The following is a 27,003-nucleotide window of genomic DNA, read 5'->3' on the forward strand; positions in this document are numbered from 1 at the left end:
TTCGATTTACACAGGTGCGAGGTAATGGATATTCTGAACGCGATAAGCAGAGTCTACAGAATGATAAGTGTTATACCTAGATATTTCGAGTACGTATTGACACCTGTTAGACCTCATTGAATTACATAAGAGGAGGATAATCTATAGAGGATAATCTATAGAGAAAGATTATTATTATTGTTGATGGTATTGTTGTTGTAAACGCTTTCCCTGTGAAGCTCATACAACACCTAGGAATGGGTGGTAATCGGGTTCGAACTGAGGAAGGGTAAGAAAGGTTCCCATATGCGGAGCGAGTCCTCTTCACCAGCTTCGTGAGAGGGTGCTGAGACGGCGGGAAGTGACGCTCGCATCTTCGTTAAGAAACAAACCACAATACCGTGGCTGGATCAATTGACCAAAATCCAGCACTTAGTGAACCACCTGACGGAATCCCGGTCCTTCTGGACCACAAGTCAGTTATGATTCGAAATTGGTCCAGGGAAGGATCGAAATGTCGTCTTAAGGCTTCTGTCCTAAGTGTAGATTTTTTTGGCGAATCAGACTCTCTGACGAAGTGTGCTGGTGAAGGTCTCTTGATCCAAGGGAAGACAGCTACCCATCCGTTTATTGGATCAGACTAGTTTACCTCCCACTACTCAGGCGCTGGATGACCTTAAGATGAAAATAGAAAAGTAATCGAAACGTTTAGCACGTTCGCTCCAGAGACATGTTAAAACTTTTATATATATATATCAGTTATTATATACTGACGGTTGTGTTTATGGCATTTTATCGAGAAGACGTTTCGCCCACAAGGGACTATTGATTTTCCAGTTGATAAAGCCCTTGGGGGGGGGCGAAAAAACATTCTCAATAAAACGCATAAACCGCACATCGTGTATTATTTACATTAAAATTTTATAATATGAAACAAATTCATATCCAATTTGCGAGGCAGAACGTTTCGACAACGCCAAACAACGGCTTGTAACTCCGAGACAAGACGGGCAACACAAACGAGTGTAAAACAAGAATTTTCACTTATACAGTGTTAAAACTGGTCAGTCTCTGATTTTATCAGTGTAAAAACAATTCATTCTCTTTAAAAACCAGTCAAACACTATACTAATATGGGATTCCACTGGATACAGTGCAAAGGCTAGTTAGATTCAGCTTAGTGGTCGACTTAAAGTAACTTAGTAGCCGGCTACAGCAACTGGAACTCCCGTGTTACGAAATATTGTGAATGATTAGTGGACTCTGAGCCACTCGGGGCACTGTAGTAGTCGCAGTGTTTTTTTCTTTTTATTTGTTTTTCTTTTTGTAGTGATAATTATTGTAGTATTTTGTGGTATAGGACAGAGAGAGAGAGCCTCCTGTATGTAGAGAAATAGTACAGAATGCCTACATAATGGTAAAAGAGAGAAATGCAGCATTATGAGATCCTCTGTTGACTGAGTTTCGCTCACACAGAAGGCTTTATCAAGTCGCAAGCAGAATCTGTGACTTGATAAAGCCTGCTGCATGGGCGAGACGTCATCAATAAATGATCATATTATACTACATTTATCTCTTATTACCAACCTCATTCTTTAGCACCCAGGCTTCAGCTGTCCTGTCCTTGGTCAACCCACATCAGATAGTCTCATTGAGGAATAGGTCAGTTATGTGCCTATGTCTCTCTCTCTCTCTCTCTCTCTCTCTCTCTCTCTCTCTCTCTCTCTCACACACACACACACACAGATCTCCCGACCTACTTTCTCCTTTAGGGTTGTTGTCTTGGCTGTTCTAGCAGAAAATGACCTTTCCCCAATAGATTCCTTGTTACGCCCACGTCCACCCCGCCCACGTCCACCTATCCATCCACTTGCCACAGTTACTCCGCATAATTACAGACAACCACAACCTATATAGCCAGTAACCTGTCATATTCTTATCCACCCAACCTGCTTTCATGCTTGTAAGTCTATCAGTCCACTCCCCACTACATCATCCCACCTTGCCACCCACACAAACCATTCTACCACCCATCTACAGACATCCCATCCCACCTAACAGTTTCCTGCATCCCGCCCATCCGCCCACCCATCCGCTTACACAGTGTGGCTCACCATCCAATTGCCACATACCTTGCTCACCTTGTATTCTGAGCACAGCATTTGTGTGTGTGTGTGTGTGTGTGTGTGTGTGTGTGTGTGTGTGTGTGTGTGTGTGTGTGTGTGTGTGTGTGTGTGTGTGTGTCTGTCTGTCTGTCTGTCTGTCTGTCTGTCTGTCTGATTGCCTGCCTGGTTGCAGGGGTCGATTCACAGCTCCTGGTCCTGCTTCTTCGCTGGTCGCTACTAGGTCCACTCTCTCCCTGCTCCATTAGCTCTATCGTGTGTGTGTGTGTGTGTGTGTGTGTGTGTGTGTGTGTGTGTGTGTGTGTGTGTGTGTGTGTGTGTGTACACTCGCCTATTTGTGGCTGTGAAGGCAGTGTCTCAGCTCCTGGCCTCACATATTCTCTTGAGTTTTGTCGTAATTATCCTCAAAACTGAGTATGGCATCTGCCTTCATCACCTCGTCTTCTAGGTCGCCTTACTTGCTGGCCACGCCGAGGCTGGGAGAATATTTCTCAGTGGCCCTGTGACAAATATACACCTTTAACGTTATTTTTATTTCCCGCCATCTCCTGTTTAAATACTATCACGTCTTCCTGGTATCTTGTATGTTATGAACATATCCCCCCCTTCGGTCTTAGTATCCTGTCATCATGTTTGAGTCTCTTCAGTGGTCATATGCATTAGCTTCATTTTCTCCCTTCCTTTTTACATCATGGTTTCCTTTCTTCTTTTCCAATTTTCATAACCTTGAACGTGCTGGGGTTGAATTCCAGCAGCCACTTATTCGATTATCCTTATGTTTTTCTTTAGATTATTTCTGCACTTCTTCCTTGTCTCCATTTTTTTATGTTCTCTAAATTAGATTTTTACCTACTTCATACATCCACTACTGTTTAACACCCAGCATCTGCCTATCTCCTCTCTCTCTCTCTCTCTCTCTCTCTCTCTCTCTCTCTCTCTCTCTCTCTCTCTCTCTCTCTCTCTCTCTCTCTCTCTATTTGTTGCGTAACCCTTAGTTAACTTATATTCATTAATATTTTTGCACTGATATCTGGAAATGTGTTAATCCAATGTAACTTTTGTCATTTAGGATTCACTTGTGAACTCAATCATGGCGACTCACGTACCTTCATACCTTGTGTAAATAACTTAATGGGTTGCCTGCGAATTACAGTTTAGAAAATTATTATTGGCGATTGTGTTTACGGTCACGTGGATGATGTGGATGACGTGGGTGATGTGGATGACGTGGGTGACGTGGATGATGTGGATGATGTGGATGTTGTGGGTTATGTGGATGATGTGGATGATGTGGGTGAACATGTCTCTGTGATCATCCATTTGTAGCAGAAAGAGCATAGATTTGTTCGTGGTGCTCCCGTTTCCAGTGTTGTGTGTGTGTGTGTGTGTGTGTGTGTGTGTGTGTGTGTGTGTGTGTGTGTGTGTGTGTGTGTGTGTGTGTGTGTGTGTGTGTGTAATCGTGGTTATGTACCACAAGGATAAAAACTTGACTTCACGCCGCAAGCAAGACTTGGGAATCGCGTGATATTTCCCTCACCTTCTTTTTTGCGTTGTTTCCGGCAGTGTAGCCGGAGGGAGCGGGGGGAGGTAGCCTTCCGCTTGACTATCCTCATCTGTTTAGGCAGGACACGTATAGCAACAGAACTTTTGTTACCACGCTTCAATTCATTCAATTCATTCTCATGAAACGTTATATTTTAATAATTTTTGCCCGATTGTACATTTTTTTGAAGTTCGGCAAATTTAATTTAGGCTGGATTAGGTCAAATCTATTTAAAAAGAATATACATTTAACCACATATCGGATTTTTATAAACTCGCCGCGTTCACATCTGAACGTTCATCACTCTTGATGTGAGAATGAGCTGCCGTCCACGAGCATCGTCATACCAGAAGCAAAACTCGAGAGAAGAGGGAGAGAGCGAGAGTGAGCCATAAATTAGGTCAGGTCAGTGGGAGGTGAGCGGAGAGCCAAGGTCACCTCAAGATAGTCAAGTCAGCGGGACATCACATCAATGAACCCAGACTCGAGTTAGTTAACAACATCAGAGTAGTTGACAGTGTCCTAGGAGACATGAGTGCCCTACCCCGCATATATTCCCATGTTGGGAATATATGTAGGTGACAGGTCAATCAATAAGACAGCATCTGGAGTGATGGAGAGAAAACAGACCGAATCTCTGTAGACAACGCCGTAAGGACAAACACAAAAGCGGCATGACACACTAATATCGATGTTTCATACACACAAGAGCACGACAAAGCGTCCGCGTGAACAAGATGTCGTTTTAACAAAGTTTCCCCTACTGTATTCTATAAAGATTAAAAAAAAGGCATAATACCTTGAATGGAACAATACACAACCCGCACGTCGACGTCAGTGGTCCAAGTCAGACCGAAACGTCGTCGTAAGTTCCCGTCTATGTGCTGGTTATTTGTGTATTATTGTCTAAGTTGCAAAGAAAAGACCGGGAAGACTATAGAAGTAAAGGGGGTAAAAAGGGGGCCTTTTTGAAGACGACCAGCCTAGGTGTCTCTTATTGACAGTAACATTAACCAAAATACACAGTTCGGAGAAATTCTGGAGGACATTTCGGACGATTATAAAGTCACGAAAGTCATCGTGGCCTTTCGGTCCAGGACGTACCGAAATGTCATTGATGTATTCCCTCAAAATTTTTAAGTTCTTTGTGAATGCCAGTTATATTAACTAGAAAGAAATGTATGTTAGTCTCACTGGAGTCTTGACAGACCACTTTCACGTAAATGATTGAATATTTTTTCTCACCGAGTTGATTCATCAATCACGAAGTCAATTTTCAGATCCCTACTCGATAAGTGAGTCACCCTAACAGTTTCACATGTGTGTGCGTGTGCGTGTGCGTGTGCGTGTGCGTGTGCGTGTGCGTGTGCGCGTGTGTGTGTGTGTGTGTGTGTGTGTGTGTGTGTGTGTGTGTGTGTGTGTGTAAGACACTGTTAATGAAACGGAAGTATATTGTTGTCTATTCTGCAGTTGTTGTTGTTGAAGACTTTCCCGTTGTTTATGTTGATGTCACCGTTGATGTCATTGTTGATATTTATTTTTGTTGCCGACGTTGTTGTTGTTACTGTTATACTTTTAGAATGGGAATTAGAAATAATGCGTTGATGCTGGCGAAGGGCTCCTGATCCAAGAAATCAGAGCCATCCCTCCCCTTCCTGAGATTAAGCTTAGTTACCTCCCATTCCCAAGGCGCCGTATGACTGGTGCTTCGCTGTGTGTGTAATAGTGAACAGGTGTGGTGGAGGCACCACGGCCAGGCACAGGGAGACAGGTGCTAGACACACCTGTACTCATGGAGACCTTGCATACTGGTATCAAGCACAACACCCTTTCTCTTCAACACTCTCCATCTCCCAAACACTCTCCCTCTCTCCCCAACACTCCATCTTTCTGACACTCTCCATCTCTCTCTTGCACTCTCCATCTCTACAACACACTCCTCTCCTATACTCTCCACCTTCTCTCATGTATTTAGAGATATACCTTCCGCGAGTTATCCACCACCCGGAGACCGACCTTGGACCAGGCTCGTCCGGTTTATACAATATTAATAACTATATTTTGCAGTTTTTGTCCTTTCTGTGTTGTGGATAACTACGTAAGTTCCCTTTCCATTGTGTACGAGACAGCTCATCCAGACAGGTATTCGTTTTCCATGTGATAGTAACTCCAGCTCTTAAGGCAAGACTCTTTTAAGCTGCCGTAGCTACTAAGCCTTTAATGGAATAGTTGACGACGTCGTCGTTGCTCTACTGGAGTCTCTCAGCTCTGGTTGACGGGTTTCAACACTGTGATGGAATATGACAGGGAAACAGAGTTGGGTAGCAGCACACTGCGGGTGTTTCTGATTTTGTTGAATTGTAAAAATTTAACCCGTCTCTCGTTCTTACTGCTTGTTCACCCACACTTTTTTTTCCCCCCGCATTCATCTTGTCCCTTTCTCATTTCCCGTTATTCTTCTCCTACCCGCACCCTTCTTCCTCTTTAACCACTGTCTCCGCATGCTACCACTTCCACCATTACTACTACTACTACTACTACTACTACTACTACTACTACTACTACTACTACTACTACCACTACTACCCCCACCACCACTTCCGCCACCGCTGCCACTACCACCACTGCCTCACTCCACCACCATCACCACCACCGCTCTTACCACTGCCCCATTCCTCCACTACCACCGCCGCCACACTCCTCCACCGCCACACGCCTCCACCACCACACGCCTCCACCACCACACGCCTCCACCACCACACGCCTCCACCACCACCACCACCACTACTACCACCACTGCCACACCACCACCATCACTACCAGCTCCACCACCACTGCCACACGCCTCCACCACCATTACTACTACCACAACTGCCACACGCCACCACCACTACCACCAAGCACCCTTCACTGTGAAGGCCTCACAGGTCAGGCGGTCATCCGGGTAAGGAGGGAGGGGAGGGCAGTTTGTCTGGTGCCTTTGATGGTGTTGGTGTGTTAGTGTACTTCTCGATGGGGCCTCAAAATCTCTCTCCGGTTCCACCTGCTCAGTTTCTGGCAGCAGAATATGATACTCAGTATTCTCCAGAAAGACAGGAAATAGTCCCCTTTACGGTCCTCTCACGTCTGTTTATCACTTTTCCGAAGTTTTGATACTTTGTCTATATATATCGTCTGGTGTCGTCCCGTTGTGGTGTTGGCTGCGAAGGTCATTACGGGATAGCCCAATAGTGCAGGGGTCGTACTGGGCTCACGTTATGAGATGCTGGACGGATGCTGCTTCTATCTAGTGCCGTCCTGTTCAGTAGTGGGTGGGCCCAAGTGTCGCTCATACTGTCACTGTATCACATGATCTCTTTGAGATTTACGAGGTCAGCTGTGTCTCGGCGCGCGTGTTCTGCTACAGTATCGCTGAGATACCCGAGCTTCACAAGCGTGGTGATCAAAGTGTGACGTAAAAATAAGATATGTGACTATGAATGAAATATAAGATTGCTTGATGATTATCTCGTGATATAATCTAGCTCCCAGTAACACCGTCGCTCACTTCACTTGTAAATAAAAATCGAGGTCAAGAAAGTGTCATAGAGCGCGCACAAGGCTGTGTAAAACCTGCCTGACAAGTGCTCGCTCCCTCCGTTAGTCTTGTCCACGTCAGGAGTGTAGTGGGGGGTGTCGCAGTGGGAGTTCGGCATTGGAGGTGGTGCCTCTCGCAACGGATACACCACACAGGTGCCGCGCTGGTGCCAGCAAACTTAAGAAACGGACAGCTGGCTAACATTTGTGCCTCCCGTCTGACGTAAGAAAAGGTAGCGTGTGTTAAGCTGTAACATCGTGTCTATAGTGTTACCAGAAAAGCCAGAAAGGACAGAGGTTACGGTGTGCTGATCCATTACTGTTGACACAGAGCATGTTACATATAGCTGCTGGAGTGCGAGATATACAGAATAAACTCAATAAGTGTAAGTGTGAGACTGGTGCCTTCAGCGTGCCTGAGAGCTGTTATACAAGTGAAGGTCATATAGGCTCTGATTTATGCGATGCTGGAGAGGCCCATGCACTAATTAGTCCCTCTGAAGGAACAGTTAATGATAGTCGTTTAATACGCTCGCTCGAGAAGTGGAATTCTCGTGATGCTGAGGAGACTTCCCTTCCAGCAGGTAAGATTCTTAGACGTGAGAAGATGGACCTGGGTAACTTAGCAGGTCTTGTGCTTGTGTCGGGAAAGACGGAAGATTATGAAGAAAACTCGACAACTCCCAGCAGCCCAGAGAGTCAAACATCTGACCTCCAGCAGAGCGATTCCTCATCCACTTCTCTCACGGATTTCAGCCAGACGGAGGCCAGGGAGAGTTTGGTGCTCAGCAAACCCGTCCATCAGATGCTTGTTGGATCCCGGTTGCCTTACAGTATGTACAGCGATTCTCTCCTGACGGATAGTGGCATTTCCGAGCACGGCACTACAGAGTCCGATTACTCAGACTCCTTGGAAGGTGACGATGAAGACGCTCGTGATGAATCGGAGACGTACGTACAAGCCCAACAAGATGCTGACTACCCACCGCCGGTCTATGACGAATGTGAAACTAATAATGAGTTGAGTAATGATGATGGATCAACTGACATGTCATGGTATGATCCTATGTCTAATGACTTTTTTATTAGTTTCACATTTAACAACAGTGATCATTCTCTGGTAGAATTCCAGCCCGCTAAACAAGACGTTGGCCTCCTTCCCAGCCCTTCCAGTGATCGTGACAAAACTAAGCTGCCCAGTTATGCCGCAGATCAGCCAGCCAGAGGTAAAGGTTGCAAGGCGGTATCTGCTTACGATCCAGAAACCGGCGATTCTTACACAGCCTGTCATAAAATACTTCACGAAAGTTTTAGAAGTCCTCCAAGTTATGTCAAGAAGTCAGCAAGAAACATCGAGAACTACAAGAAACCAGAGGATTATTATCCTGTGGTAAACAAAGCAGTAAACTCTCTGGGTTCCCCACCCACAGATGAAGATTTCTACATGCAGGTCATGCCCCTCTTCCCCGAGCTTGGTGTGACTCGCAAAGTTATGAAGCTTGAATACAATTTTGAGATGCGGGACGATTCGTGGGGCTGCTCCAGTACAGAGCCGTACTTCGACGCATTAACTGGACGGCGGATCCTCTCCACCATTTACGAGTTCGAGGTGTCTTCTGACGAAGATACAGACACTGTGAGTGTAGCCGAAGTCTGTGAAGAGGAGACAAGCATGTCGTATGACCACAGACTCAACGATATTGCCGAAGAGGACCACGATTTTGCATACGACACTGGTGGTGAAGATACTGAAGCAGTTGAGAGCAAAATAACTGCGACCAAAATTGGTAAAGATTCTGAAGAAAGAGGAATACAAAAAAAAGTGGAAATAAAACCTGTATGTAGGGCAGATCACGGCAGCGCCGACCAGTCTGTTCCAGGTGAACCTTCAGGCTCTGCCAGTGAAAGTGATGACAGTGCCGTGAGGGTGAGAAGTGTCCCCCTCCCTCACAGTGAAAGTGATGACGGTGCCGAGATTGGAAGTCATGTCCCTATTCCTCTCAGTGCTCCCAGTGATAGTGACGATGGTGCCATAACAGCCAGATGTGTCGACGTCCTTCCCAGTGATAGTGACGATGGTGCTATGACAGCTAGATGTGTTCATGTCCTTCCCAGTGATAGTGACTATAGTGCTATAACAGCTGTATGTGTCCACGTCCTTCCCAGTGATGGTGCCATAGCAGCCAGATGTGTCGACGTCCTTCCCAGTGATAGTGACGATGGTGCTATGACAGCTAGATGTGTTCATGTCCTTCCCAGTGATAGTGACGATGGTTCTGTGACTATAACAGGTGACCCTGTCTCTCCAGGTGACCCTCTCCCTCCTAGTGACTCAACACTCACCGTGAGGGGCGGATGCAACGCTGCTTCTCCTGGTGTGCCCTACCAAGAAAACATTATTACCGAAACCATATTACCACACACGGTCGGTCCTGACAGCAAATCTAGCACTCAAGTGCCAAGCAAGCATGATCATATCTGCGTTATTGTTGCTGACCACACTGACGCCCCTGTCAGCAAACCTCCCAGTGAAGAGTTGCACAGCAAGCTAACCAGAGGCTGTGTTGATGCTGGTGCTGACAACATGGAAGGTCCTGAAGACAAATCTCACAGTGAAGAAGAGTCTAACAAGCAAATCGACGTCTCTACTGCTGCTGATCACACACAAACACTCAGTGGTGACGACACACCAACGCCTGCTGACATTTCAAGCGCTTCTGACACTTGCCATGCTTGCGCGAATAACCTGAATGTCACAGCTGATCCTGACACAGAACTCAAAACTGTAGCTCTGAGGACAGATGACATAGGTGACAAAAAAGCAAATAATACTGACACTTCAATCTTAACTGACAATGGTAGCTCAAGGATCATAAACAAAGCTGACATTGATGACAAAGGTACAAGTGATCTTGACATTTCGTTCTCAGTTGATAGTGCGTTGGCGACAGACAGAACTCATGTTGCCAGATCAATGGATGTTGAGTCCGCCCTATCAGCTGATGTCGCCAGCACAGGAACAGGTAATGCTGACATCACAAAAACATCTGTTGTTGACGTTGCTGGCATTGTCAGTACTGTCAACGCAGACATGAGAATTACTGACATCAACACAGGTAAGACTGATATTGCAAGCACAGGTAATACCGACTTTACTACCGATAACAGTGACGCTATTAGCGCGTGCACAAGCAAAGCTGATGTCACTAGCTCGGATAATACTGACATCACAAATACACCTAAAACTGAGGTCACCTGCAAAGATAATGCCGATGTCAATAATGTAGATGTCACTGATGTCATATACACAGAAAAAGAAATAAGTACGAATAGTGACATCACTCCAAGTGACATAACTACTGCAGTTAGTACTGATATTTTTAATACTGCAAATCCTGACATCACTACAGCAAGTCATTCTGACATTAAGAACATCATTGCTGTTGACATCACTAATACAGATACAAGTAACATCAATATATCAGGCAATACGGACATCCCGAGAACACGCAGAATGGACATCACCACGAACACAGCTGAAATAGACTTAAAAGACATAGTTCCTGAAGTCACTGAAAAGGATCCAACTCTATGCAAGGTTAAAGGGCACAACATTCCTTCAGACCTACAGTGCCTTCACACTGACGAAGTCTGTGTACCTATCAGCTCCTGCAGAGGCGGTGAAAACACTAGAGCACCTCTCAGTGATGCTGTAGTTGACAATACAAGATGCGGTGTTGATCTGGCGATGCAAGATGCGGAGGCTGTTGTTCACACTTTGAGAGGCAAGGGCATGATAACTGGCTCTCATGGAACCGGAGTGGATGCTGCCAGCACAGCGTCCAACTCCGTTTCGCTAGGCGACGGAGCATCAGAAGTAGCAGCGCCAGGCGTCGCAGCTCCAAGTGATGCAGCGCCAGACGAAGCAGCGGCTGTGTCGGAGAACGTAGCTGACACGGGAATATGCTTTAGGAGTGGCTCTGAAAATCTCTCCCTCATACACCACCCGGATGATGCGATAACAGCGGAAGTAAGTTTACATACAGTACCAGGTGAACCGTCAGCAAACCCGCCTCATCACTTGCATACTGAGAGTACAGCCACCAGTGTTAGCCTTGACGCTGCAGTGATTGATAAATTGGTTTCTTGTGACTTAATAATGGCCACAACCTCTGTCGATGACGTTTGTGGTACTCTTCCAATAAGCACAGCCACTACCATGGAAAGCGATCTAAATCCCGGTAAGAAAAGTGACCTGTGCTCTGGAAGGGAGAGAGACCTTGTAAGTGATGACATGCTAATGGTGTCACCTGATCAGCCTGGGAGTGGCACAAGGCTAGAACCAAATTTAGATGATGTTACCCACACTAACACGTACCCAAAGCAGACTGGGGAGGTCGTGCTCTGCGAGTGTGCACAATTTCCGAATGCTACAGCTGTGAAAGACACGTCAAAGTCACGCGGAAATACTTTCTCTACTCATCGGGCTTCTCAAAACATGGCGAAAGAGCTAGAGGCCTCAACTGTAAACACGTATAACGACTTGAGCAAATATGGCAGTGAAACTGTTTCACTGGGAGAGCAAGGATCATGTGAACAGCAGTCACATGAAGCGCAAATCACATACAAAGAGGTTACATCCTCTACCTCAGAAGACGTTGGAAAGGCAGGACACGAGCAAGAAGTGCTTGGTAAGAGCGATGTTTTGCTACAACCGGTGGCTACAGGACAACACATCTGTAATGAGACAACAGAAAATAATTCTAGCAAAGTCATCGAAGAAAAAACTGTGGTAGGAAGAGAGAATAACACTGAGAGTGACGCACACAGTGAACAGTGCACCGCCTTGCAGGAGACCTCAATCAGCCACACAATCACTCCCTCAGTCAGCCACACAGTCACTTCCCCCGTCATAGATGCTCCTCCTCCCAAACCCAGGAGACTATTTCTACGTCGCATGTCAAGCGAACGAAGAGCTAGTTCAAACATTGATTCACCTAAATCAGAGGAATACAGGGATGATGTCTCCCGTACACCCCCTAAGAGACCTTTAAGACGCAAAGAAAGCCTTAGATTACAGAATGCTCTGGCTCGAGAAAATAAACAAACCTCGTCAACAATTTCTGACAATCTCACAGGAAAGGAAAACGAATCGTTCACTGCAAAAACTGAAGCTGGAAGAACTCGTGGGTTAAGGGTGGTAGTGGTTGAGGCTGTAATAGAGAGACCAGGCAAAGAGGCTGGCACAGTGCCAAGGCCCCATGATTCAGGTAATGTGATGCACTGTCGGAATACTAAGTACGCAGGTGATGCAAGGAGCGGGTCACCTGATGGTGGCGTGCAGGAGGTGCCAACTCCGGAGAATGGGATGGTCGAGGTCACTACGGACGCCACTGCCTTTGATAAAAAACATTACCTAGACGTCCATGGCGGTAAAATAGAAGGCAGAGCTGAGAGTGCTATACTTGATGAAACAAATAGTTCACTGTCTCCATTTAAGGAGGTTCTATCGGGCTCTAATTCCATTGAAGGTGGCCTTCACACTGAAATCAAGACTAATCTGGATAACGATAATTGCATACCATTAGAAATCGGTAATTTAGCACACGACACCAGTTTACAAGGAAAGGAAGAAACTACAGATATGCTAAATAAGGAAATATCAAACGATTTTATGGGTCTAGAAGATAAAGAATGTAGCATTATAACAAGTGGTAAAGACTGCAGTAATATGCCCTCTGGTGAAGAAATACCAATTTATAAAGCGAAATTAGTCGCCCTTTCCCAAGACCCACCACCACCAGTCAGTCCTCCCCAAGATCCACCACCACCACCACCACCAGTCAGTCCTCCCCAAGATCCACCACCACCACCACCAGTCAGTCCTCCCCAAGATCCACCACCACCACCACCAGTCAGTCCTCCCCAAGATCCACCACCACCACCAGTCAGCCCTCCCCAAGATCCACCACCACCACCACCAGTCAGCCCTTCCCAAGATCCACCACCACCACCACCAGTCAGCCCTTCCCAAGATCCACCACCACCACCACCAGTCAGCCCTCCCCAAGATCCACCACCACCAGTTAGCCCTCCTCAGTATCCACCACCACCACCACCAGTCAGCCCTCCCCAAGATCCACCACCACCAGTCAGCCCTCCCCAAGATCCACCACCACCAGTCAGCCCTCCTCAAGATCCACCACCACCACCACCAGTCAGCCCCCCTCAAGATCCATCACGAACACCACCAGTTAGCCCTCCTCAGTATCCACCACCACCACCAGTCAGCCCTCCTCAAGATCCACCACCACCACCAGACAGCCCCCCTCAAGATCCACCACCACCAGTCAGCCCTCCTCAAGATCCACCACCACCACCACCACCAGACAGCCCTTCTCAAGATCCACTACAATCAGCAATCAACACTCCCCAAGACCCACTAACATCACCATCAGTCAGCACTTCCGGAGACCTGGTACTACCAGTCAGCACTCCCCAAGACCCAGCACCACCAGTCAGCACTCTCCAAGACCCATCACTCATAACCTCCCATGAATCACCACCAGTTAACGCTTCCCAAGACCCACCGTCACTAATCACCTCCCACGAAACACCACCACAAGAAACACCACCACAAGACGTACCACCAGAAACAAGAAAAGAAACAGATGTTGATTTTCGGCCTATGAAACATTCTGACAACACTGAAGCAGACGTCAAATATTTGTTACAAATTACGTCTAATTTAGATAATACTGAAACACCTCGTCCTCCTGCGAGAAAGAAAAGGACGTCTAAAACACAGACAAATATGCACCTCGACAGAAACATCGTAGTCACCAAAAATGCCGAAGTCACCAAGAATGCAGAAGTTGCCGAAGTGGTCGAGAACGGTCAAGTCACTAGGAAGGCCAAAAACATCAAGGACAACAAAATCACCAAAGATGTCAAGGTCGCCAAAGATCCCAATGACTCCAAATACATTAAGGACTATAGATACACCAAGGATGCTAAATACACCAAGGATGCTAAATACACCAAGGATGCTAAATACACCAAGGATGCTAAATACACCAAGGATGCTAAATACACCAAGGATGCTAAATACACCAAGGATGCTAAATACACCAAGGATTACAAATACACCAAGGATGCTAAGTACTTTAGGGGCGATAAATACACCAAGGATGCTATGTACGCCAAGGATGCTAAATACGCGAAGGATTATAAATACACCAAGGACGATAAATTCACCAAAGAGGGTAAATACACTAAGGATAATAAATATGCAAAGGACGCTAAATACACTAAGGATGTTAAATACGATAAAGATGCTAAGTACACCAAGGACACCACAACCACCAAGGACTCCAGTTTCCCAGGTGTATCTAAGCCCTACATCCCAGAGAGAACGTACATGAGGCGGCACAACTCGCTTCCCCGGCAGCGAAAACTTAAGGCCACGTCCTTATTTTCACTCGCCAACATCAGTCACACCGCCAGGAACGCAGTCGGTCGCTCAGCCTCCACCGCCACCTGTCGTCCTCAGTATTCATCGAGTAGGCTGAGAATGTCGTCTCCCGATGTATCTTCCGTGAAGCCATTCGACCGTCCTAATGTGACCCAGTCGACGCTGCTGAGTGAAACCAAAAAGGAACACTTTTCTAAAGTCATTGACTGGAACGCCATCACTCAACACAGAAAGCGTGAGCGGGCCTCTTCCGACGGCTCCATTCAGAGGGACGTCAAGAGAAGCTTTTCGATTAAAAGAAGAGATTCTCTGAAGAAAATATACACCTCGCTACAGCGAAACTTTGTAAACAAAGCCAATCATTTGGATAACAGCGAGAACGTCAACTGCTTCCCAAAGATATTCGGAAGGAAGCAGAAGAGCTACGACATGAAACTCTCGCCTGACACTCCTTCAGAGATCCCTCAGAATGCACCTTACACCGATTCCCCGACACTAGCCTTGGCAGAAAATTCCGAAGACATGTGTAAATTTCATTCTATGATCGAGTTTTACGAGGATAACACAGGCCAGTCTCCCGTCGAGAAGAAGCGTTTGGCTACAGAAAATGAAGATGGTCCTCCTGTTCCACTACGGAGACGCAAGCAAGGGAGAAGCAGAACACTCGTAAAAGAGACTAACGATGAAGTGAAGGCAGCAGATGATAGTGAGAAAACTGATGACAATAGACAACCCCTGGATAAAACAGCTGGATTTAACAAAGAAGAAAGTTACGATAGGGAGAGTTCATTGGCCGTTGAAGACAAAAGTAGCGTCAATGACGCTTTTTCACTTAGTGCTCAAGAATGCATTTCTGCAAGTAAAGTTTTTGAGAGCCTGGAAGTGACTAGTAACGAAAAGTTGAACACTGACCACGTTGACCCGAAAGCTTTAGAATTGGAAAGAAATGATAAAATTGGTCTTAACGAAGCTCAGACTTTACAGCCAGAGACTATGCTAGACACAGATGTAAAAAGAGAGAGAGAAGATTCTGGGAAAGATGCAGCTTCATCGGCAGCTGTGCAGCAAGATCACACCACAGAGAACCAGTTGATTCTTGAAAAAAGAGAGAATCAATTCACCTTTGGTGACACAGAAGTTCAGCAGACCCTTGGTGACACACAGGACCAGCTGGCCCTTGCTGAAGCACTGGACCAGCTGGCCCTTGCATACACTGAGCACCAGCTAGGCGATGCTGACAGTGAGGATCAACTAGCTCTTGCTAACACTGAGGACCAACTAGCACTTGCTGACACTGAGAAAAAACTAGCCTTTGCTGGCACCCGCTTTACTGTGACGCGATGCGATACAGGCGAAGAAGAAACTGTAATAGCATGTATAACAACCAAAATCTCTGAAGACTTCCTCGAGATCTCTTTAGGTCGAGACGAGACTATACCGACCACTAACACTCGTGACACTTACGACAGCCCTCATAGCCATACAAAAAAACCCGACACAGCCTCAACATCCTCAAATATTAATGACTCATCCGGCAGTCAAAGTCATTTGCTGCTTAACCCTTTCCGTGACACCTCATCAAACAAGTCTCAGGATTTGATGCTTTCCGACCACTTCAGCGAGGATCTGTCTGCTACACGCGCAGTTACGCACGAGCAGGATACCCTCCCTGGCAGCCCTAACAGTAGCTTGCAGGATGCTGTTGACACACCCTGGGAGCCTCCATCTGTCTCTCTGCAGACGTGGGAGGAGAGGCAGGGCATCCAGAAGGAGGAGTTTCCCTCCTTGAACCTCCGCTATTTACCCGAAGACTGCTCCATTGCAAAGCTCGCGGGATCATCTTGTCCTGCTAGTAAAGGGGATGAAGGTAACACTGTGTACTTTTATGATAAACCACCAATAACAAATTCCTGGACCCAGTATCATTGCGCCATGTGACATAGCCTCTTCGCCATGTGGCATGACGTAGTGATACTAGGTTCATTTATATATCAGCTATTCCAGGAGATACTGGGCCCAGACGTTTGTTGGCAGTGGTTTACTATCACATACTTTCACGTGTTGTGAAAGTATGTGACAAAGAGTTGAAGCTTAAAACTAATTTGATAGTGTTAGTGTCAAGAAGAGTCCAGTTAATGCCGGAACCCTGCAAGGATGTTATGAGGTGTTTATTAAGTACAGTGTGTGGTGTGTGTGCCTGTGTGTGAGCGGGGTGTTGATGTGGTGCTCTAACACGCTTACACCTTCTCTTAAAATATTATCCTCCTCATGGGGAAGAACTAAGCCTGTAGAAGTAATTCAGAGCCGTGAGGTATGGAAGGTAATCAGATCTGATCAAAGGAACAGGAGGACAAAGCCGGTTCTTAGCATGAAGAACTCTCCACCATTATCAAGACACTCCACCTTCCTCTCCCCTTGAAGTAAACAAATCAAGGAAAGTTATAATATACCCATAAATTGAAAACGTAAACTAGATATTTCAGTGAATAAGAATAACATTTACAACATTTGGGTATCTTTAACGCCGAAACTTTTCGCTTGCACGACAGGCTTCGTCAGTCGAAGACAGGTGAATGTAACAGTGGACGCTGTAGAAGTGACTTTGACGTAATTAGTCATTCTTGGAGACTTGGTCGAGGACCGGGCCTAGGGAGAGGCCTGGTCAAGGACCGGGCCTAGGGAGAGGTGACCCCCGGAACACCCTTCAGGTAGATTCATAAGTAGGTAGGTAGACAGAAGTGGTCAGTCCCTCAAGCCTAAGGCACAGACATGCGGCAAGGTCTGAAGTCTGGCCGTATGCCTGTGTCTTAGGCTTGAGGGACTGACCACCTCCAACCAAGGGTGACTGACTAATTATGTCAAAACTGCTTTTACTGTCTCCGGTGTTACATTCACTTGTTTTCGACTGAAGAAACTTGTCATGCAGGTTTCAACAGTAATTTCAACATAAAAGATACGCAAGTTGCAATATGATAAATACTTCGCTTCCTCTGGGACTTGATAATGGCCCACAACGCACCGAAACGTCGAATTTCCATTTTTAATTTACGGTTTCTTGTGTAATTTCTAGGCACTGTTTTGCCACATTTATTCGAATTTCTTGTGTGTGTGTGTCTGTGTGTGTGTGTACTCACCTAATTGTACTCGCCTAATTGTGGTTGCAGGGGTCGAGACTCAGCTCCTGACCCCGTCTCTTCACTGAGTGCTACTAGGTCCTCTCTCCCTGCTCCCTCCATGAGCTTTATCATACCTCATCTTAAAGCTATATATGGTTCCTATCTCCACTACCTCACTTGCTAGGCTATTCCACTTCCTGACTACTCTATGACTGAAGAAATACTTCCTGATATCCCTTTGACTCATCTGGGTCTTCAACTTACAATTGTGACACCTTGTTTCTGTGTCCCATCTCTGGAACATCCTGTCTCTGTCCACCTTGTCTATTCCACGCGGTATTTTGTATGTTAATTAACATGTCTCCCCTCCTGTCCTCCAGTGTCGTCAGGCCGATGTGTGTACTCACCTAATTGTGGTTGCAGGGGTCGAGACTCAGCTCCTGGCCCCGCCTCTTCACTGATCGCTACTGGATCCTCTCTCTCTCTGCTTCCTGAGCTTTGTCATACCTCTTCTTAAAACTATGTATGGTTCCTGCCTCCACTACTTCACTTGCTAGGCTATTCCACTTGCTGACAACTCTGTGACTGAAGAAATACTTCCTAACGTCCCTGTGACTCGTCTGAGTCTTCAGCTTCCAGTTGTGACCCCTTGTCCCTGTGTCCCCTCTCTGGAACATCCTATCTCTGTCCACCTTGTCTATTCCCCGCAGTATCTTGTATGTCGTTATCATGTCTCCCCTGACCCTTCTGTCCTCCAGTGTCGTCAGTCCGATTTCCCTTAACCTTTCCTCGTACGACATTCCCTTGAGCTCTGGGACTAGCCTTGTTGCAAACCTTTGTACTTTCTCTAACTTCTTGACGTGCTTGACCAGGTGTGGGTTCCAGACTGGTGCTGCATACTCCAGTATGGGCCTAACATACACAGTGTACAGTGTGTGTGTGTGTGTGTGTACTCACTTATTTGTGGTTGCAGGGGTCGATAATATGTATGTGTGTGTGTGTGTGTGTGTTATTAACATTGTACAGTGTTTGGCGCTGTTGCCAGCAGTTTTGATAGTATGAGAAGAGGTTGTGGAGGGGAGGGGGAAGACGAGAGTCAGTGGAGGCATTGAAGATGTGGGGGTTGGGTTCTGTGGGGATGGGGAGGGGAAGTTATAGGGGGGAGGGGAATAAGAGGTTTCGGGAGAGGGTGGAGGAGGGGCAGCTGAATCACTAGAAAATAAACTTGTACAAACTGCAACTCACGTGAGTGAAGCAAGAATAATAATATTATTATTATAATTATTTTAACTATTATTTGTATTAAGAGTTAACGCTGGCACTAATACGATGACAACCTGAAAGTGAATGTAGAATATAAATTTAAAATTGCTATTCTAGTATACTAGTTAAATTAACCGATACAGCGGTGTTTACCTTTCGCAACCCCCCGAGAGCAGGGGCGTAGCTTTCATAAAACGTGTATATGGGGGGAGGGGGTGCTTGCTTTGCTGTCCTGTTTGGAGTGGAGTAAGTGTATGTAGGTGTGTGTATGCACAGATGTGTGTGTGTGTGTGTGTGTGTGTGTGACCTGTAGTCTACCAGTGACATATTCAGTGTTGGTGGGTCAAGTTGAAATGATTTTTTTAGTGATTTTAAGCTTCTATGATCCTCTGAAAACATGAGAAAATGATACAGTAGTGTCGTAGTGAATTTATATATAAACACTTTCATGCAGGAACACAGTAAGGGAAATGTAGTAATACGAGGGCTTATATATTAGAAGGATTGCACATCATTCTCAGACCTGTCTTGGTTAGGTGAGGTCAGATGAGGTCAGGTCACGAGTGACAGATCGGTCAACATAACCTAAAACTTTCACAAATTTCATTTATAATGATTGCTTCAAGCTTATAAAATCCTGGACTAAGGTTTAGATTTCAATCAGAAATATTATGAATTTTGATTCTGTATCGTTCCTTGTCTATTTGCGTGCTTTTATAAAAAGGCTTCTTGTGATTTAAAAAAAATCATAAACAAAAAGTTTTGGTTACTCTTTATTTAAAGTATATATATATATATATATATATATATATATATATATATATATATATATATATATATATATATATATATATATATATATATATATATGTCGTGAAGAATAGGCAGAACTTGCGATCTTGTCTTAATAGCAACGTTCATCTTGCCATATAGGACAAGTGAAAATTTGTGTATGCAATAATTTCGCCAAAATCATTCTAAACCTAACGAAAAATATATATTTCACTGTGTTTGTTTAGTATTAAATTATTGTAAACGTACCTAAAATATATTTAGTTGGATTAGGCTAAAATAAATTGCTCTTGTTATAAGGTTAGGTAAGTTTTCTAAGTTTCTTTGGTGCAAAATTATAAATTTTTACGTTAACATAAATGAAAAAAATATATCTTTAAACGTATAAGAGAGATTTATAGAAAGGACTTAATTTTAAATGAGTTCTTGCTAATTGACCAATTTTACATATTTTTATATACTATTTGTGGAAAATGGCAAATATTGCCTACAAGCATGAAAAACACTGTATAACAAACTTGTGTATATATTTATATGTTTATACATTTTTATACATTTGTACATGTTTATACATTTGCAAAACCTTTTTCACGCACTCTTATTACAAGTCCATGTGGCTGGGCCGGTATCCATTACAACCATCCTAACTGTTTACCCATTTCCCTATTTCGCTGTTTTCAGACGTCCTAATACCAATCTTTCGACCTAATCCTTACCAATCCTTTGATCATCTTACGTACCGAGGTTTATACCAGGATTTTCCCGTCTCTCGATATATATTGGTAGTCTCTTTTATATCTAAATCTTTCCTGGTGCACTGTTTTATCTTTTTTTTCAGTTTTAACTAGTGCACTAGAGAACATAACTTGGATACAGATTCCTGTTTTATTTTCCCTCTTTTCTGGTATACATCACGTCTGCACTTTTCAAGCTGTCTAGTTTTTCCATTGTTTTGAAAATTTTGCTCTGGGGCTCTCGAGTTTCTAAATTCAGGGTAATATTTCGTCTAGTCCCATTGCTGTTTGTGTTGTATCTGATTTCCTCAAGAGCTCATTCGCTTCTTTATTTGCTGTTTTAATTTATTGCTTGACCCTTTCTCACCTTTAACTTTTCATTTCCTTCTCACTCTTTCTTCCTAATGACACACTCTTCCTTTCTCCTTTGCTCTTTTCTCCAATCCTCTTCCTCTTTCCCCCTTATCTTCTCCCTCGCCTTTCCTTCCCTCTCTCTCCTCTTACCCTCTTCTTCCTTCACCCTCTTTGTCTCCTCTATCGCCTCTCCCCTCATCATCCTCTCCCTCCTCTATGGATCTGGTATTACCACCTGTGTTCTAATGACTTACACTTGTCAGAGTACAGCTGCCGGAGGGGGTGTAATACGCCACTCATATGCCATGCCGCGTTCTCATTTTAATGAGTATAACGGAGGAGAAGGAGAGATTCGGAATTAGGAGTAAGTGGTAGTGAGTAGCGGAGTCTTTGGGTACTGACAAACCTCGTTTGAGTGTGATGGAGTCTTTGGGAACTGATATTAACCTTGTCTGAGTGTGGTGAAGTCTTTGGGTACTGATATTAACCTCGTCTAAGTGTGGTGAAGTCTTTGGGAACTGATATTAACCTCGTCTAAGTGTGGTGAAATCTTTGGGAACTGATATTAACCTTGTCTGAGTGTGGTGAAGTCTTTGGGTACTGATATTAACCTCGTCTAAGTGTGGTGAAGTCTTTGGGAACTGATATTAACCTCGTCTAAGTGTGGTGAAGTCTTTGGGAACTGATATTAACCTTGTCTGAGTGTGGTGAAGTCTTTGGGTACTGATATTAACCTCGTCTAAGTGTGGTGAAATCTTTGGGAACTGATATTAACCTTGTCTGAGTGTGGTGAAGTCTTTGGGTACTGATATTAACCTCGTCTAAGTGTGGTGAAGTCTTTGGGAACTGATATTAACCTCGTCTAAGTGTGGTGAAGTCTTTGGGAACTGATATTAACCTCGTCTAAGTACGGTGGAGTCTTTGGGAACTGATATTAACCTTGTCTAAGTGTGGTGGAGTCTTTGGGAATTGATACTAACCTCGTCTGGATGTATTGGAATCACTGGGTATTGATATTAACCTTGTCTGAGTGTGGTGGAGTCTCTGGGTACTGATACTGACCTTGTGTTGGTGTGGGTGTTTGAATAGCGATGCTTATTTGGTAATAAAAGTTACTTGAAGGTTGTGGGAGTCAGATTAGATGAACAATCACGTACAAATGAACAGTTAGGACGCAGTGAGAAATGCGTCTTATAGCAGCAGAGAGCGGAACCAAGCAGATTAGAAAACATTATTTCTGTAATCATGGGGGAACACTAAACCAGTACGGATCATACAGCGCTTGTGGGGGGAGGGTGATGGAAGGTATTCAAGCTCAGTTCAGGGAACTGGAGCACAGATCCAATTCCCTAGATCAAGAACCCCTTACCAGCGCCAAGGAACCTCCCTTGAGGGGAGATTAGAAAACAGTCTTGACCTTACATGCACAGTTAATGAGGATCGGGTACGGAACATAGAGTACGGTAGTACTTAGTCTGCTGTGTCAAACACAGAAATTTCTAAATAAAACCCAACTGAACTTGTGATCTGTATGTACAATGAACCTGAGCAGCCTAATACAAACATTTGTATTATTGATGGTGTACCATACCAACAAGTTTCAAGACTGAGGGAGGGATCACCTTGATCAACACTGCTGTTTCTACCGTCTCCACTGTTATTTTCACCTGAATTCGAGTAGATTTTTCTAAAACTACGATAAACATTGAAATATTCACAACACACACACCTACAAATCCTTGCAGTGCCCTTCAAAAAAAAAAAATATGTCTGCGACTTTTATGATAGCTCCTGTCACTGTTCATCTGTGTCCCATTCGGGCTTAGCGCTTGTTTTAAATGTATCATTTTCACGTGCACAGACACTCCCTCTCCCGGGCCTCCCGTGGACTCTGAGAAAGAGGACGCCCACCACCTCGCCCACCGCCACGCCCACCAGCAGGAAGAGCAGCAGAAGAGAGAGGAGGAGCAGGTTCAGCAGGACCGCTGTGTGGAGGTGTACCCGGAGACAGTTAGGCAGAGACAAAGAAACATGATGGCCTCCTCCAACAAGGTGAGTGGTTTGTTCCTCTTGTGTTTGTGTGTGAGAGGCTGGTGGTGGAGAAGTGTGTGTGTGTGTGTGTGTACTCACCTATTTGTGGTTGCAGGAGTCGAGTCTTAGCTCCTGGCCCCGCCTCTTCACTGGTTGCTACTGGGTCCTCTCTCTCCCTGCTCCATGAGCTTTATCAAACCTCGTCTTAAAGCTATGTATGGTTCCTGCCTCCACTACGTCACTTTCTAGGCTATTCCACTGCCCGACAACTCTATGACTGAAGAAATACTTCCTAACATCCCTTTGACTCATCTGACTCTTCAACTTCCAATTGTAACCTGGAACATCCTGTCTTTGTCCACCTTGTCTATTCTGTGCAGTATTTTATATGTCGTTATCATGTCTCCCCAGACCCTCCTGTCCTCCAGTGTCGTCAGGCCGATTTCCCTTAATCTTTCTTCATAGGACATTCCCATTAGCTCTGGAACTAACCTTGTCGCAAACCTTTGCACTTTCTCTAATTTCTTGACGTGCTTGATCAAGTGTGGGTTCCAAACAGGTGCATACTCCAGTATGGGCCTGACGTACACGGTGGATAGTGTCTTGAACGATTCCTTACAAAGGTATCGGAACGCTGTTCTCAGGTTTGCCGGTGCCCATATGCTGCAGCAGTTATCTGGTTGATGTGTGCTTCAGGAGACGTGCTCGGTGTTATACTCACCCCAAGATCTTTCTCCTTGAGCGAGGTTTGAAGTCTTTGGCTATCTAGCCTATACTCCGTCTGCGGTCTTCTGTGCCCTTCCCCGATCTTCACGACTTTGCATTTGGCAGGGTTAAATTCGAGAAGCCAGTTGTTGGACCAGGTGTTCAGTCTGTCCAGGTCTCTTTGAAGTCCTGCCTGATCCTCATCTGATTTAATTCTCCTCATTAACTTCACATAATCTGCGAACAGGGACACTTTTGAGTCTAACCCTTCCATCATGTCATTCACATATACCAAAAATAGCACTGATCCTAGGACCGACCCCTGTGGGACTCTGCTCGTCACAGGTGCCCACTGTGATACCTCATCACGTACCATGACTCGTTGTTGCCTCCCTGTCAGGTATTCTCTGATCCATTGCAGTGCCCTTCCTGTTATATGTGCCTGATCCTCTAGCTTCTGCACTAATCTCTTATGAGGAACTGTGTCAAAGGCCTTCTTGCAGTCCAAGGAGATGCAATCAACCCACCCCTCTCTCTCATGTCTTACTTTTGTTACTTTATCATAAAACTCCAGAAGGTTTGTGACACAGGATTTGCCTTCCATGAATCCGTGCTGGTTGGCATTTATACTCTTGTTCCATTCCAGGTGTTCCACCACTCTCCTCCTGATAATCTTCTTCATAACTTTGCATACTATACACGTCAGTGACACAGGTCTATAGTTTAGTGCCTCTTTTCTGTCTCCTTTTTTAAAAATGGAACTACATTTGCCGTCTTCCATACCTCAGGTAGTTGCCCAGTTTCAAGGGATGTGTTGAAGATTGTGGTAAATGGCACATACAGCATATCCGCTCCCTCTCTAAGGACCTACGGGAAGATGTTGTCAGGTCCCCTTGCCGTTAAGGTATCAATGTCCCTTAGCAACTTCTTCACCTCCTCTTCAGTTGTATGTATGTCATCCAACACTTGTTTGTATATTCCTTGCTGGTGTCCTGTTCTGTTCTTCTGACCCCCCAGGGGCCTTCCTGTCTCCACTGTAAATACTTCCTTAAATTTCATGTTGAGCTCCTCACATACCTCTTGATCATTTCTTGTGAGTTCCCCATCTTCTTTCCTCAGCCTGATCACCTGGTCTTTGACTGTTGTCTTCCTCTTAATGTGGCTATACAGCAGTTTTGGGTCAGACTTGACTTTCGATGCTATGTCGTTTTCGTACTGTCGCTGGGCCTTCCTCCTTATCTGTGCATACTCGTTTCTGGCTCTTCAACTAATCTCCTTATTTTCCTGGGTCCTTTGCCTCCTGTACCTTTTCCATTCTCTAGTGCACCTAGTTTTTGTATCCCTACACCTTCGGGTAAACCAAGGACTCGCTTTGGTCCTCTCATTATTTCTATTGCCCTTGGGAACAAACCTTTCCTCTTTCATTTTGTTATGTATTCCACCATCTCATTTGTGTGTGTGTGTGTGTGTGCGTGTGTGTGTGTGTGTGTGTGTTAGTGTGTGTGTGTGTGTGTGTGTGTTAGTGTGTGTGCGTGTGTGTTTGTGTGTGTTAGTGTGTGTGCGTGTGTTTGTGTGTGTTAGTGTGTGCGTGTGTGTGCATGTGTTTGTGTGTGTTAGTGTGTGCGTGTGTGTGTATGTGTGTGTGCGTGTGTGCGTGCGCGCGCGCACGTGCATGGGCTTATATGCGCTAACTTATATGTGGTTGCAGGTGTCGAGCTCAGTTCCTGGTCCCGCTGGCTGCTACTGGTTTTCCTCTCTTCGGGCTGCATGACCCCTATTATCACTATTATTAGTAGTACAATCAAAACTAGGGGCTAAACCCACAGGGGTCATGGCTATTCTTAGAGTGGTGTATGGATCCTGCCTCTCCCACTTCATTGTCTTGTTCATTTCACACCCTGACTATTCTGATTCTAAGATATATTTCTTGAAATCCCTGGAAATCATCTGTACTCTCACGTACCTGTTTCCCACCTCTCGAACAGTGTTGCTGTCCACCTTATCAGTACTTCTTATTTCGCCAAAAGCCTGTACCTGGTAGAGGAATGTTAGGATGACGTTTCAGTCTGTCCTGAGCCATTGTCAAATCACAACTGAGTGAGAAAGAGGCAGAGAAGGCCAGAAAAGGTTTCTGAAAACTAACCTTAGGTTTACCAGACGTGCATTTACCACTGAGGTTATGCAGTTGATTTGTCCCTCAGGAGTTATACTTAGTGCTATGCTTGCCCCTTGGTCCCACTCCTTGAGTGAGGTTTATGTGTACTCACCTATTTGTGTACTCGCCTATTCACGTATGTGTGCGTGTGTGTGTGTGTGTGTACTCACCTAGTTGTACTCACCTAGTTGAGGTTGCAGGGGTCGAGTCCAAGCTCCTGGCCCCGCCTCTTCACTGGTCGCTACTAGGTCACTCTCCCTGAACCATGAGCTTTATCGTACCTCTGCTTAAAGCTATGTATGGATCCTGCCTCCACTACATCGCTTCCCAAACTATTCCACTTCCTGACTACTCTGTGGCTGAAGAAATACTTCCTAACATCCCTTTGATTCATCTGTGTCTTCAGCTTCCAACTGTGTCCCCGTGTTGCTGTGTCCAGTCTCTGGAACATCCTGTCTTTGTCCACCTTGTCAATTCCTCTCGGTATTTTGTAAGTCGTTATCATGTTCCCCCTATCTCTCCTGTCCTCCAGTGTCGTCAGGTTGATTTCCCTTAACCTCTCCTCATAGGACATACCTCTTAACTCTGGGACTAGTCTTGTTGCAAACCTTTGCACTTTCTCTAGTTTCTTTACATGCTTGGCTAGGTGTGGGTTCCAAACTGGTGCCGCATACTCTAATATGGGCCTAACGTACACGGTGTACAGGGTCCTGAACGACTCCTTATTAAGATGTCGGAATGCTATTCTGAGGTTTGCCAGGCGCCCATATGCTGCGGCAGTTATTTGGTTGATGTGCGCTTCAGGAGATGTGCCTGGTGTTATACTCACCCCAAGATCTTTTTCCTTGAGTGATGTTTGTAGTCTCTGGCCCCCTAGACTGTACTCCGTCTGCGGTCTTCTTTGCCCTTCCCCAATCCTCATGACTTTGCACTTGGTGGGATTGAACTCCAGGAGCCAGTTGCTGGACCAGGTCTGCAGCCTGTCCAGATCCCTTTGTAGTTCTGCCTGGTCTTCGATCGAATGAACTCTTCTCATCAACTTCACGTCATCTGCAAACAGGGACACCTCGGAGTTTATTCCTTCCGTCATGTCGTTCACAAATACCAGAAACAGCACTGGTCCTAGGACTGACCCCTGTGGGACCCCGCTGGTCACAG

General features: G+C 45.3%; 1 protein-coding gene across 9 annotated transcripts in view; it reads left to right on the forward strand.

Moving 5' to 3' along the window:
• LOC128695634 (uncharacterized) overlaps positions 1-27,003 on the forward strand; it is a 556,361-nt gene that overhangs the window by 507,576 nt on the left and 21,782 nt on the right. For 6 of the 9 annotated variants that reach the window (XM_070093276.1, XM_070093278.1, XM_070093279.1 and 3 more), the window contains one exon: positions 22,816-23,006. In XM_070093276.1, coding sequence (XP_069949377.1) covers positions 22,816-23,006 — 191 coding nt within the window. Of the gene's footprint in view, positions 1-6,599; positions 16,563-22,815; positions 23,007-27,003 lie in introns of those variants that run through there. The other 3 variants (XM_053786366.2, XM_053786367.2, XM_053786368.2) reach the window with 3 other exon arrangements.

The sequence above is a fragment of the Cherax quadricarinatus genome, chromosome 42, assembly GCF_038502225.1.
Source record: "Cherax quadricarinatus isolate ZL_2023a chromosome 42, ASM3850222v1, whole genome shotgun sequence".
In the NCBI taxonomy this organism is placed as follows: domain Eukaryota; kingdom Metazoa; phylum Arthropoda; class Malacostraca; order Decapoda; family Parastacidae; genus Cherax; species Cherax quadricarinatus.